This window comes from Athene cunicularia (genome assembly GCF_003259725.1).
Source record: "Athene cunicularia isolate RWA chromosome 14 unlocalized genomic scaffold, athCun1 chr14_part2, whole genome shotgun sequence".
Lineage (NCBI taxonomy): Eukaryota > Metazoa > Chordata > Aves > Strigiformes > Strigidae > Athene > Athene cunicularia.
Window position 1 is genome coordinate 363,193 of NW_020799119.1, and position 13,306 is coordinate 376,498.

Genomic DNA, 13,306 nt, shown 5'->3' on the forward strand with positions numbered 1-13,306 from the left:
ACACCGCGGGGGCCTGCGCACGCTCGGTGGGGACACGTGGGTGTGCACACGCGTGTGCAAGGGAGCACTCGGCAGCAGCTGGCGGGTTCCCCCCCGCGCACTGCACCAACGCCGGGACACCCTCGCTGCCCCGGTTAAACAAACCTGATTTTACACCAATTCCTTCCCCCTCTCCCCACCCTGGCTGTGTTGGCAGAACGAGCGCCCTGGTGAAGCCTCGGCAGGACCTACTGGGGGACTTTTCTCTAATGCACTTTTTTGGTTTGTAATTCAAGAACGTGGCTATAATGATTGCCTTTTTTCCTATCAAAAAGACGCAGATAAAAGCTTATAACAGTGATGAGAAAATACGTGTTCTCCTCTGATAAGGGGTGAGGGAGGGGAAGGCATTCCGGCTGTATCAGTGCAGAACCTTGGCGGGGCCCTTGGAAATTAAACTCATTACTTAAAGATTTCACACGGCAGATTGCAAGTCTTTCTGCTTGGATGGCGCAGAGCTCTGCGCGGAAGATTTTGACAGAGAGTCCAAATTAAGCCCCAGAATAACTCCTGTGTGTCCTCTGAAGTGCAGAGCTGGCATTTATATCCAAACTTTAAAAAAAAAAAAAAGATTCGTTTATGGAATGACACATGGAAATAATTGCCGGGAGGTTATAGAAACGGACTCGTGCTGGTTGTGTCGCGGCAGTCACCGGCTGTTGGGCGCGGAGCTGCGGATGGGTGACACACGTCGGGGATGTTGCTTCTCCAGCCCGGGCGCTGCTGGGGGGCCCCTCCCTGCGTCCCCCTCCTGGGGAACGGTGGCAGATTTCGGAGCGGTGCCCAGAGACGAAGGGCTCTGGGAAAACCAGATCGCTGTCACCTGAAGAGCTTGTGGAGGGGGGCACAGGGTCCGCAGCCTCCCCCGCCTCCAGACAGCGACCTCGCTCCTCGCTCCTCGCTCCTGACCCCAGCGAGCTCTCGGGAGCACCGATGCTGAGTGCAGCTGCATCCCTGACCCCACCTCAGTCTCCCAGCAGAGAGACCCGACCTGTCCATGGCCAGGCCATGGTGTATCGCTGCTTCTGGGGCCGTCAGCAGTGAAATCATCCCTTCCCCTCCGGCCAGAGGGGCAGGAGGCAGCTCTGGCTCCCGTGGCCGCCTGTCTCGGGAGCCTGAGGAGTATCCAGCAGAGTCGATGGGGGTTCCCGGGCACCCGTAAGCGGGCAGCGGGTGATTCCCAGCAGGCTTGTGCCTCTCTCTGCCTTGCGAGCTGCTGTCAAGGGTGTCACGTTTGATAAATGAGCTGGTTTATAAATGCAAATTTGGATTTTGGCTACAAGTTTTATTCCGTGGAGCCGGAAATTGGGTGATGATTCAGGAGGACGGCAGTAGATTGCAGATTTTGGAGCATCATTTTGCTTTTCTAAACTGCCTGGCTCCCAACCTTGCATCAGAAACACTTTACTGGTGATTTGGGAAGCGAGCAGTTGTTGTTACTCTTGCTGGCTCTCTGGAAGTGTCTTCTAACGTTGTGCAGCGCTGCGCAGGCAGCGGGGCTCCTCTCCTCCTCGGGACTGCGGGGTGTGCGGGGTGAGGCTGTGCCCCGGGGACCCTCCGTGGCTGATGCCCGAGGTGGGCGCTGGCCCTGGGGTGGTGACAGCGTGCTGGGGGCTGCCAGCAGGCACTGTGCCATGCCCGGGAGGGGCTGGGGGCTCTGTAACCGCAGTGCTAGAGGCGGGGAGCCCCCACTGCTGCTCGGGCAGTGCTGCCCTCTCAGGCCTGGGCGGTTTGAGAGCCCCCGCGGGAGCTGGGTCTGCTGGGTGCAGCGCAGGGGAGGGGTTTCTGCTCTGGACTTTCCCACAAGCAGCTTTTCCCCTGGTTACAGCTCTGCTCCATCCTGTCCCATCAGACTTTCCATCTCTGCTATCTTTGCTCGGGCTGGAGGGAAGATAAGACTCCTCTCCCAGAAGACAGACCCTTTTTGATTTAATCTGGGGAAGCAGACTTAGATCAGCCCGGTTGCATTTAATTTGTCAAAGCTGCAATCCAGTTAGAAGCAGTCAAGGTCGCCCACAGGTTTGATCCCCATCTCCTGCTCCCCCAGGAGACGCTCCAGCTCCCGGCGCAGGGGGATGCTGCTGCACCGCTCCCCACGAGCACCCCCCGAGCTCGAGGGGCCCCAGCAGCAGAGCTCGGCGCTGGGCCCGGCCGCTGCGCTGGTCTGGCCGGTCCTGCTCGCCCCTCTTAGCAGCTGCATTGTTGTTTCTCCTTTTCATGGAAAGCGCCGTCCCCACGCTCCCACCTCTCCCAAAAGAAAGATGCAGATCAGTGCAATTCTGCTTACTGGGGTGCAGGAGGAACCAGAGCAGCTTTAAACTGTTTAAAACTGAGGGCGAACAACAAATCATCTTATCAAAGTGAAAATAATCCCTTGAGTTGATCCTTCAGCCTCCCTTGTCCATCAGAGCTGTATTTGCTTTGCATTGATAACCGTATGTCATTTCTCATCTCATGTCCGTGTCTGCACACATTCAGTTTTAATTCTGGTTTTAATCACTATTTTCACACTTACTCTTGGCACGCAGGGAAGTTGTCAATTATTCAGTATTTTAATAGTTTGAATACTGAATTTAATCCTTTTTCTCTTCCCCAGTAAGAGATGCTAAAAACCTAGTTCCTATGGATCCTAATGGCTTGTCAGATCCCTACGTGAAGCTTAAACTAATCCCTGACCCCAAAAATGAAAGCAAACAGAAGACCAAAACTATCAAGTGCTCCCTGAATCCTGAGTGGAACGAGACATTTAAATTGTAAGTACAAGAAAAATGTTTAAACTTGTAAACTAATTTTTCTCACCCCTAAGAATTAACGTGGTTGTATTTGCTCTGATTTAATTATTCAGAGACATTAAGCTGATTCGACTGAGAAATAATTCTTTTCGCTCCTGTAAGTGTGACTCAGAAACACTCAAACCTCTGCCCTGACCCTGATCACAGCTCAGCATTTCAGGGCAGGAACTCTGGATTCTCCGTTTGAAATGGTTGTGGTTGGGAAATTAAATATGAGAGAGCTGGATGTCATCGGAGACCATCTCCTCAGTTGGTGTCCGTGTTCCTGCGGAGCGTGGAGGGGTGTGGTGGTGCAGCGACGGCCTCCAGAAGGAAACAGTCCCTTTTCCTTTCCTCTCTTCCAGCCAACTGAAAGAGGCGGACAAAGACAGGCGGTTGTCTGTGGAGATTTGGGACTGGGATCTGACCAGCAGGAATGATTTCATGGGCTCCTTGTCCTTCGGGATTTCTGAGCTGCAGAAGTCAGGAGTCGATGGATGGTAAGAGTTGCAAGTGTTCCGGAAACACTGTGGGCAAAAAGTCGTCCTGAGCTTCCTGTGCGCGATGGGAGACGTGGGGGCCCGTCGTACTTCACCCTGAGCATCCTTCTGCTCGGGGGCACTGGGGTGAGGAGCTGCTCCGCCTCCGACCCCTGCGAACCGCTGGCTGTGGGGTGCCAGGACAGCAGCGTCTGAGCGCCCTGCCTGGGCTGGCTTCGTGTCCCCTCCTCTGTGTCCTCCTGCCCCTTGCAGGGTGGCTCGGGGGCCCGGCGGTGGCAGCCGGGGGGCTGGTGCTGCCCGCGGGCCTCGGGAGGAAACAGCATCACCCGGCAGGTGCTCCCCGAGCAAACATTTCCCAGCATTTCTGGTTGGATTCCCTCAGTTTCTGTGCCGGGGAGGCCGGTGAGCGGGTGGAGGGGCGGGGGGACACGCTTGGAGCGGTGACCTGTGGCGGGGGCAGCCGCTCCGGAGCCGGTGCTGAGGGGCACTGCTCAGTGAAAGGAGCGACTACCCAAGTCTGTAATCATCCTCACTCCTTACCGTAGGAAAGATGAGCGTGGTGGTCTGTAACACCCGCGCTGAATGGGTCCCTTCATTTCCATTTTATCTCCCCCAGCAGGACACATGCTGCCTTATTTCCCTTTTTTTTTTTCCCCAGCCACTGATGCCTGAGAGCTGTGTTACCTTTCCATGTCAAGTGTAATAATTGAAAATAGATATTACATGTCTTTCGGAAACCAAAACCTGCATGCGAGTAATTTGCATTCCACCAGCTGAGCAAACGCCCTGGACTCTGTCTCTTCCACTGCAGAAGCTGTCCGTGTCCCTGTCCGTGTCCCTGTCCGTGTCCCTGTCCCTGTCCGTGTCCGTGTCCCTGTCCCTGTCCGTGTCTCGCTTGGAGAGGGGCGGGGAGGAGGAATTTAGCGGCCACCCCCAGTTTGGGGGGCAGAGCTGGGGTTACCCCTGGGCAGAGCCTGGTGTTACCCGCGGTGGCAGGACTCAGCCTGCGAGCCTCGCCGGGCACAGCCCCTCACTGAGACGCGGCCTCTCTTCTGGGGAAAAGAAGAAAACTGTCTCTTCCCCCCCAAATTTCCAGTCACCTGGAAGGACGCGTGTGTGTCGGCTGGGGTCGGTCGCTGCCGGCTCCTGACACAGCCCAAAGTCTGATCATTTTTCTGGCCTTTTAAAAATCATGGAAGTGGAGATCTAAGTAATTTTCCTTGTCACAGCGTTTGGCTGGAATAAACTCCAGAAGAGCTCTGATGCATATTTCATCCCTAAACAGCTGCGGTTAATGGAGAAAACAAGCTCAAAGGCAGAGTCTGTCCCTGTATTATGCAAACAGTGCTTTGTCTGTTGAGCGCAGCCTCTGCAGATAACACCCAGCTGATGAACCCTCCTCCGCCTGCCCCGCCGGGGGGCTCCACGAAACAGGGCTTCGCCTGCGGCTGTGTGAAACGCCTCAGGTCCGAGTGACATTTCCGTGATTTGTGATAATGGTCACTTAAACTTTTTATCCTGGTTTTGGTGCACATCTTGGCCTTGTGCTCGGGGCCGTGGGCGCCAGCAGGCTCTGCCTGCCTTGGCACCTGGGCCGGCTGGTGGGGAAGGAGCTTGCCCACGCTTGTGCCCGTGGCTGTCAGGAGGAAGAGGAGCTTTCCCTGGGGGTTTTGGGGGCAGGCTCATGGTTTGGAAGCGGCGTCAGTGCTTTGCGGTGTTGTGGATGAGCTCTCTGGGCTGTGGTGGCTGGGGTCCCCAGAACCAGCCCTCGGCTCGGGTGTGCGCCTGGGAGCTGGCTGAGCGGGGCGGTTTGGGGGTGCGAGGTTTGGGGGGGTCTTCTAGCCCTGGGGAAGGGTCACCTGGACACCAGTACGGTGGAGGCAGAGCTGTGCTCAGAGCGTGGTCCTGCCCACGGTCCTGCCTGCAGCCCTGCCCACCCTCCTGACCCGATGTTCTCGCTGTGTCCCTCCAGGTTTAAGCTGCTGAGCCAGGAGGAGGGGGAGTATTTCAACGTCCCGGTGCCTCCTGAGGGAGAAGAAGGAAACGAGGAACTGAGGCAGAAATTTGAGGTGAATTGTTTTTTCCTGGGAACTCGGGGGTTTCCTCGCTGCCTGCCATGCCCTTGGCAAGGGGCTTTCCCAGCCCGGGGAGCACGGAGCAGGGTATGACCCATCCCTGCTCCCTCTCCCTGCTTTGCACCCGCTGCCGGGACCCTTGGCTGGTCCTCCCCGAGGCTCTCCGGGCCACAAGCTTCGAGCGGTGTTTCCAGAGGGTAAGTTGGTGAGCTTCATTTAACAAAAAAAAAAAGAAAATCACTCTGAAGATTCAAAGCTATCCAGCAATGTTTTGGCCACGTTCAATAATTCACAAGGCCCGCAGGGGAATGGGAAGTTTGTGATGCATCCGCAAGCGGTTCCTGCCTCGCTCCTGGTGCAGCGCTGGGTCCCGGCACCGCGCCAGGACGGGGCTTCCAGGGCAGGGGAGAGAAGGGAGCTGAAAGCGTAGGGCTCGCTCACACGCCGTTTTCGGATGGGATTGACAGGAAGGTTTTTAATTGTAGCACACGGAATGAGCCCTTCTGGAATATTCTTCTCTAATTTGACAACACAGTGGCCTCCCTGCGCACGTGTGTGTCGGTGTGTGGTAGAACCAGGCTGTGGATAAGCTGGGAAAGGGAACAGTCGTTTCTGGTGGATGAGGAGATGAGGGAGATGGAAATGATGCTTTGGCACTGTCGTCAGGTTGAAAATACAACAGAGAATATTGCACAGTGCGGGGTTCTGTGTGGTGCTTGCTTGACTCTGCTGAGAGCTGCTGGATCCCGTGTCTCTGCTCCCTGCGGGTCGGAGGGAGTCAGAAATCCCACCGCTTCTGAGAAGCTGCAAAGAAAGCAGCGTAGCCAACATCCCCCTTGCGTTTGCGTTGTTTCAGACGACGTCTGTCTTCCCGTTAGGGTTATGTAACTCGCAATTTCTGTTTGCCAAAACGCGTCTGGCGTAGCTGGAAGAGGAGATGCTTCGGTTGGTGTGTTTCCAGCACTGTTCCAGCGAAAGGGGGATGAAAATCCGGGCTGTCCCGGGACGACCCGACGGAACCGTGCTCCTGGTGTCAGCACGGCGTCTGTTGTTGGTACAGCAGTTCTACCCTCCTTCTGAGGTGCCATATAATCGGATTTGTTCATCTGTTTTTCCTGTCATGCTGCTGATTATGAATTAATATAATTAACTAAGATAAATTAAGATATTCGTATAATTGGATTTGGAGCTAGTCTCAGACAGAAACCCTTTCTTAGCTGTTAAATGTTGTGGCAGCCTCTGCCCTGCCCAGAGCGCTGGGACCGGGCTGGGTTGTGAAGGGGGTGACGCGGGGTGAGCCAGCACGTGGCATCGGCGCTTTGCACCGAGGGCTCCCCGGCCTCGGGGCTGCTGGAGGCAGAAGCCTGGAGCACTCAGGCAGCACCTGTGAGCCAGTGGGTCAGTTTTCAGTGACGTCCTTCCCGTGGCGTGCAGCGCTGCTCTCGGCCCGGGTAATCTGACGGGCTGAGGCTGGAGTCTGTGCTGGCCGGCCCACGGGCTGACGGCTGCGGCCGAGAGGCAGGAGGTCGGGTGGGGGACGCTGCCGTGTCCGAGCCAGCCCCTCGCTTTGTGGGCAGAGCAGCAGCGCCAGCCCGAGTGCTCGGGGGAGCAGCGTCAGGGGAGCCCTGCCCGCGGCCGGAGCCTCGGTGTGGGCTCGTCCCTGCCAGTCTGGTGTGTGCGGAGTAATCGCACGTCCCTGGTTTTTGAAGGTGAATCGACTCATCTGGGTTAAAGCCCTGTGAAAAGGACGTCAAAGTGTTGGGCTTTTCTGAGTGATATTGAGTATCTGTGGATACGGGGTTTCAGGGAGGCTCTGCAGAGCGTTATCACACCTGGGCTTCCCCGAGGGGCTGCCCAGCCCAGCTGCTGTCAGCGTCCGAGAGCATCAGCGCGCCAGCTGCACGGGGTGAACTGGAGCTGGTGAGGTTTCCCTGCCAGGAGGCTGCAAGGACAAATGTCTGTTTGCTCCTCAATAAGCCATGGAAGAAGATCTTGCCAAATGACTGATCCGGATATTACTGAATTAATGGGTCTTTGCCATTTTTCGGTATAGCTAAAGCCTACCCAGAACCCTGGGAATGACTGTGGTACATCTGGAGACGTACGCGAGATGAGCTGTGCAGAAAATAAAAGAGTCGCCCTTATGGCTGTCGACGTGAACTCCATAACTGCAGCACAGGACTGGAGAGTTAGTTCTTTTCCCTCCTTTCTTTTTTTAAAATCTCATGTTTATCTCATTTATATATAACTTTCCACTCTACCCGAGAAAAGAGGAGAGTTTTAATACAACAGTTGGCATACAACCAGTGGTCGTCAGCTCTGTAAAGAGCTACCTCCCTGCTTTGGTTGCATTTTGTGACGTTCCAGCGGTGTTAGAACGGTACGTGTGTTGGAAGGCAGATGGTGAGTTGTCTGCAGATCCGAAAATACACTGTCCGGAAGCATCACTGCACTCTGCCGAGCACACCTGCACCCTCACCTCGCTGCATCTTCCCCTTTGTGAGCAGGTCGGTGTTACAAGGAGGATCCCGGCCGGCTGCGCCATGGCTCGTGCTTGGCGTCCCGAGGGCGAGGGGGGCCCTGGAGCACCCAAGGTGCCTTTTGGGCGATGAAGGCTAAAAAGAATCCTTCAGTGGATCTGCACTAGTGCTGCTTGATCCTGCCCGTTCCTGGGCAGGAATCAATGAGACAGAGTTGAGGGGCGAGTGATGAGTTTCTATTTTGAGCGGACTTCGCATGGCAAGAGCACCCAGGTGGAAGGACCAGAAGACAGAGGGATGCTGGCAGGGCTGCGGGGGGAGCAGTGCCCCTGCCCTGCAGCCCGTGGAGCCGCTCCTGGCCGAGGTCCTGCTGCTGCGCTGCCTGCAGCCTTCTGCCTGCAGCGGGCACCTCCCCGCCCTGACGAGAAAGTGTCCCGAGACAAAAGCGCAGCGGGGAGCCTGGCGCTGCATCGCCTGCCAATTCTGCTCAGTCTTTATCAGCCGCTTGCTGGGACAGCTTGATAGATGTGAACGTCAGCTGCTCTTGCATAACTTCAGATGTAGTAAATTAGCTATGACAAATGGAGTTGGATAACGAAGGTCAAGTGCTTTTTTAAAAAAATTTTGTGAGCAGTATTTGGCACGCTTCAGTTGTAAACCTTAAAGAGGGCTTGAGGTTGTGTGAGCATCAGGAGTGTATTAAAAACAGGTTAAAGGACTTTTGTACTTGGTTGGAGAGAGGAATTGGAGACGCTCGACAGCAAAAGTGAGACCCTTCACTTGGGAGTGATGATCTTTACATCTCCCCGACTCTTATTTTGGGCTTTTTCCTGGAAAGACCTTTCCCCCTCTTGGCCAAGCTACACGCTGAGCCTGTTTTATCAGGGAAGTCGCGTTGCGTTTCTCTCTTCATCTCGTCTCCCATGAACATACCGTGATGCTGCAAATTCAGGTCAAGTGCCAGACTGGCTGACTGAAGCCAGCCCTCTTCACACGCGGGCTCGGGAGCAGCTGGAGGCAGCGGGAGGGACCTGGCGTTGCGCTGGCGCTTGGGTGCCGGGTGCTCGCTCGAGCATCCGCCGGCACCACTGGTGCCGCTGGGCCTGATGCCGACCGCTTTGCTGGGATGAAGCAAATGAAAATCCTCTTCCTCCCCACCTCTTCGCGTTGCTCCTTTCTGCCCTGCTTGGGACTGAGAACCTCCCCTGCTTTGGTGTTTGACCGGGTGCTGTGGGCAGCCCCAGCGCTGCCGGGCCGCAGAGGCGCGGGCGCATCGGCGGCGTGCAGAGGTGCTGCTGCATGTCACTTCGTAGAAGCATAATATTGCCCTTGGATTTTATTACTGCTTGTTTTCACAGAGGTTAATTTAGTGTCAGATCTGATCTGACAAGATTGTTTTTCAGCTGTGATAGTCTTTAGGAAGCTTTCACAGAAGATGACTGTTTTGCCTGCTGATGAGTACACGTTTCTTTTGGAGATCGCTTCGAAGCAGAGCGGGGGGGAGGATCGCTGAGGGCAGCGTCCCACGCCCCAGGGCTGGCGGCGTGTTGGCGCAGAGGCCGCCCTTGTTCGGTCGCCCACGTCTGGGTCCTCTTTGGCCAAGTTCAACGAGCAGCTTCGCTCGTGCCAGAGCCAACGGCTTCGGCTTCGAGAACGGCGAAGGGGCCGGCGCTGAGTGCCCGGGGCGGCACGCGCTCTCTGACCGGAGATGAGGTTGTTTTTCACTTGGGTAGGATCTGGGGGGCTGCCGCGCCGAGCCACGCGGTGCCGTGGCTGTTTCACCTTTGGCGTGACCGGTGGGGCGAGCCTCAAAGCTGCGAGGACTCTGCTGTTGTCACCCGAGCTGGTCCGTGGTGGAACGCTCCGCCTGGGCATCCCCTTCTGCTGGGGCCGCTGCAGGAGCCGGGGGGGCGCAGCGAGGAGAAGCCCTCGTTCTCGGGGAGGGGGGGCTGCATTCCCGTTGCCGTGCCGCTCCGCTCGCCGCTGCCCCTTGGGTGGTTTGAGCCCCCTCCCCGGGGCAGAGCTGCCTCGGCAGTTGCGATGTTTGCAAAGCCTGGAGAGCGTTCCTTTAGATTCAGTGCAGGAGTTTTTCCGATGTTTGCAGGTGCTGCAGGTGACCTTGAATGGAGAATTTTACAGCACGCAGAACCGCACAAGAACCAATTAGCAGCAGCAAAGGCTTGGAGATTACTTGTGCGGCTCCTATCTGGAGGAGCTGTGAGCAGCAGCCAAATTGAACTGCTGGAATCGGGTTAATGGAATTTCATGCTAGACTGAGCTCAGTGCAAGCCTTACACTGTCGCATATTTCTAAAAATTAAAACCGAATAAATCGTGAGATAGCTTTTACAAACTGTGGTTCAGCAAATTAGATAGCCCCTGGACCAATGAGGAGGTGCTGAGCCACTGATGAGATTTTTGTGTTTAAAAATGTGGGGGTTTGTGAGGCTCCTTAATAAGCAATTGTGGTTGCAGCAGCTTGCGCGATTGCTTGGGGATGCAGGAGGAGTGCTTTCTATTCTGGTTTGTTCAAAATGGATTTGTAGCTTCCTACGTTCAGCCTGAACTGGCACGGGAGTGCAATTCTCTTCAATATCAGATAGTAACGGAGGTGGAGCTGGATAAAAAGTTCTGTATTTTACCTTAATGTATTTATATTCACTAGTCCTTTTCTGGTGGGGTGAGAGACAGAAGTCAGCTTTGAGAAGACAAAGCTTATTTAAGCCTCTGTTTTATGCCTCGGGTGACCCAGAGCACGTTACGGGGTCGCTCCCCGGGCGCACAGGCTCCGTGTCCTGCTGCCCGCGGGGTTCCCAGCCGTGGTTCCCAGTTGCTCTCACAGAGGTTAACTGGGACCCAGACGAACCACAGTGTGCTGGGGCTGGTAACATCTCCAGGGCCCTTCTCGGTGCCACGCTTGGGGAAAAGGTTCCCGCAGCTCAGGGCAGGGTTTGACCTGGACAAGAGCGGATTAACGTGGGATTTCAGGAGCACGGGCTGGCTGTGTAGTGACCTTTCTCCACGCTGTTCTCAGTCATTGTTTCTCTTTTCTCCCTGTCCCATCTCCGTCTTTGCAGAGAGCCAAGATTGGAACAGGGTCCAAGGCTGCGGATGAGAAGACCACAAATGCCATTTCTAAATTCGACAACAACGGGAGCAGAGATCGGATGAAACTTTCGGATTTCAATTTCCTGATGGTGCTGGGCAAAGGAAGCTTCGGGAAGGTGTGGTACCGCAGGGGCCTTTGCCCTTTCTGTGTTTCACAGACACGTTTCTACCGTTTCTGAGCTGCGGCTCCCCCAGTGCGGCCTGTCCTGGGAGCACTGGTGTCCCAGTGGTGGGAGCCCAGTTTGGCTCCTTTCCGGCCTGCGTGGCTGCTGGGTCACAGTGACGAAGGTCTGAGCAGAGCCTCACAGAAATCACACGGTCTCTTTTGGGAAGCAGGGCCTGGGCTGCGTCTTCGAAGCTCTTTTTTTATGTGGCCATTTTTTTCTCTAATAATTGCAAATATATGTGAACGTTTTAATTAACTTTCCAGACTGGTTATGAGTGGTAACAGAATTTCATTCTTCTAGTAATTACGTGACTTGGAGCCTTCATTTTTCTTGGGGTGTTGCCAACTTTGTCACGCTTTCCATTAGAAATCCCAGTCCTCGGGGGCTGCTCGGGCGTCGCGGCCCGGAGCCGCAGGAAGGTGTGAGCTGCTGTGAGCGACGCCGCCCTCATTAGGGAATTGCCTTAATTGTGGGGAGCGTTGCTCTGCTTTCGGGCTCATCTCTGGGGCGGAGGCGAGGAGGGGGTGCCGGGGGAGCGATGCTCACCCATCGCCTGCTGAGCACCAGGAGCGTTTGAGCTCGGCGGGGGGTGTCCCAGCCTCTCCAGGCAGGTGTTTGTTCCCTTTCTGGAGGTGGAGAGCTCAGAGATCCACTGAAACATCTGTGACAAGAGAACGGGGAGTTCTTGGTGGTCCCCGGCACCCAGAGCATCAGCCAGCCCTTCCCTCGCCGCCCGTGCTGCGTTTTGCATCGGTGCTGCAGTTTGGCAGCCGGGGGAGCAGGAAGGCCCCGTGCACCTCGCGCTCAGTAACGTGTACATATCCCCGTTCCTGCGTCGCTTTTGCCCCCTCTTCTCTCCCTCCCAGCACCTAATCCCTTCTAAAGTCTGTGCCTGGCATCTGGAAACTCTGTAGTTGTGGGGTTTTATGCTCGTCTTCTTTCTTTTAATTTGAGAAACATTAGCAAAGTCTTCAGTCGGCTTATATAAGGGAATGTGTGACAGAAACTGTTCCCTGGAACAGAATGTTATAAATATGCTAATTAGCGCTTATTAAAACAGCACGTTGGTTTCTACGGTTAGCTGCAGCCTCACCCTCACGTGTGCCCGCTCCCCCGCGGCTCTCGCACATACAGGCCAAAGTCTCCTGAACACGCTCAATCCTCTCCATCTCCCGTACGGGCCCTGGAAGCTGCAGCATAACCCAAAGCTCCATCACACAAAATCACCGGGTTTCTGCATTTTAGTCCCTGTAGCCCATCGTTTCCCTGAGATAAGCGACGAAGTGCCCGGCCCCCAGCTTGGCGCAGGGACCCCCCCGCCACGCAGGGGAGCAGCAGCGTCCCAGCAGGGTCCCCCACACAACTCGCTGCCCCCCCACCTCGGAGCAGCGACAGATTTAACGGACTCCAAGCCCAACTCCAATATTCACATCTCTTAATACGACAGGCTCAGAATAATCTGCATCGGGAAGCTTTTCTATTACGGAAGCAAAACTGTGCAACGCCTTGATGACATTTTAATTTGCTGCAATTTCCCACTTTATTCAGCAGTCTTTTCCCGCTAATAAGATACTTGATCAAAGCCTAGACCCGTAAATGTACATTTGCCCTTGTCTGACATCGGCCACTCGCTGCCCTGCCACACTCCCCCCCACAAGGCGGTTTGGACACCCCCCGCCTCAGCACCCTGACCCCCGCCCCAGCCAGACCCCGCGCGCCGGCGGGCGCGGATGTGCCATCCCCTGGGACTGCTGTCGCCTTCACGACTCTCGTTTCCTTCAGCAGAAACTGTGGGGTCCTGTTGAGCCCAGGGCCGGGGGAGAGCGGCACCATCTCACTGCGCCGCTGCCCTCGGGCTGGGCTGCCCCTAAACCTCCGTCCCAGTGGGATCCAACCCAGGCACACAGACAAACCCACACCGACCGCCTCCGGGGAATCCTCTCCTTGTATTTAAGGCGAAGGCGAGAGTTGTAATGATCTTGGAGCCAGGTAAAACAACGTCAAGGATCTGCAGACTCACTGGGCATAAATAACCAGAGTCCCCGAGTGACCGGCGTAAAAACCGCGCAAGTCAATTAAGCATCTTTAAGCAGCACCCAAAGGGAATAAACTTGCTTTGGCAATTTGACACGTCTCGGCGCACTGCTAGGTACCCAAGCAGCTCAAG

General features: G+C 55.6%; 1 protein-coding gene across 1 annotated transcript in view; it reads left to right on the forward strand.

The window, feature by feature from the left end:
- Nucleotides 1-13,306, forward strand: part of PRKCB (protein kinase C beta) — a 116,574-nt gene that overhangs the window by 71,645 nt on the left and 31,623 nt on the right. The window contains exons 5-8 of the mRNA XM_026859391.1: nt 2,636-2,792; nt 3,176-3,310; nt 5,283-5,379; nt 10,942-11,088. Coding sequence (XP_026715192.1) covers nt 2,636-2,792; nt 3,176-3,310; nt 5,283-5,379; nt 10,942-11,088 — 536 coding nt within the window. The remainder of the gene's footprint in view (nt 1-2,635; nt 2,793-3,175; nt 3,311-5,282; nt 5,380-10,941; nt 11,089-13,306) is intronic.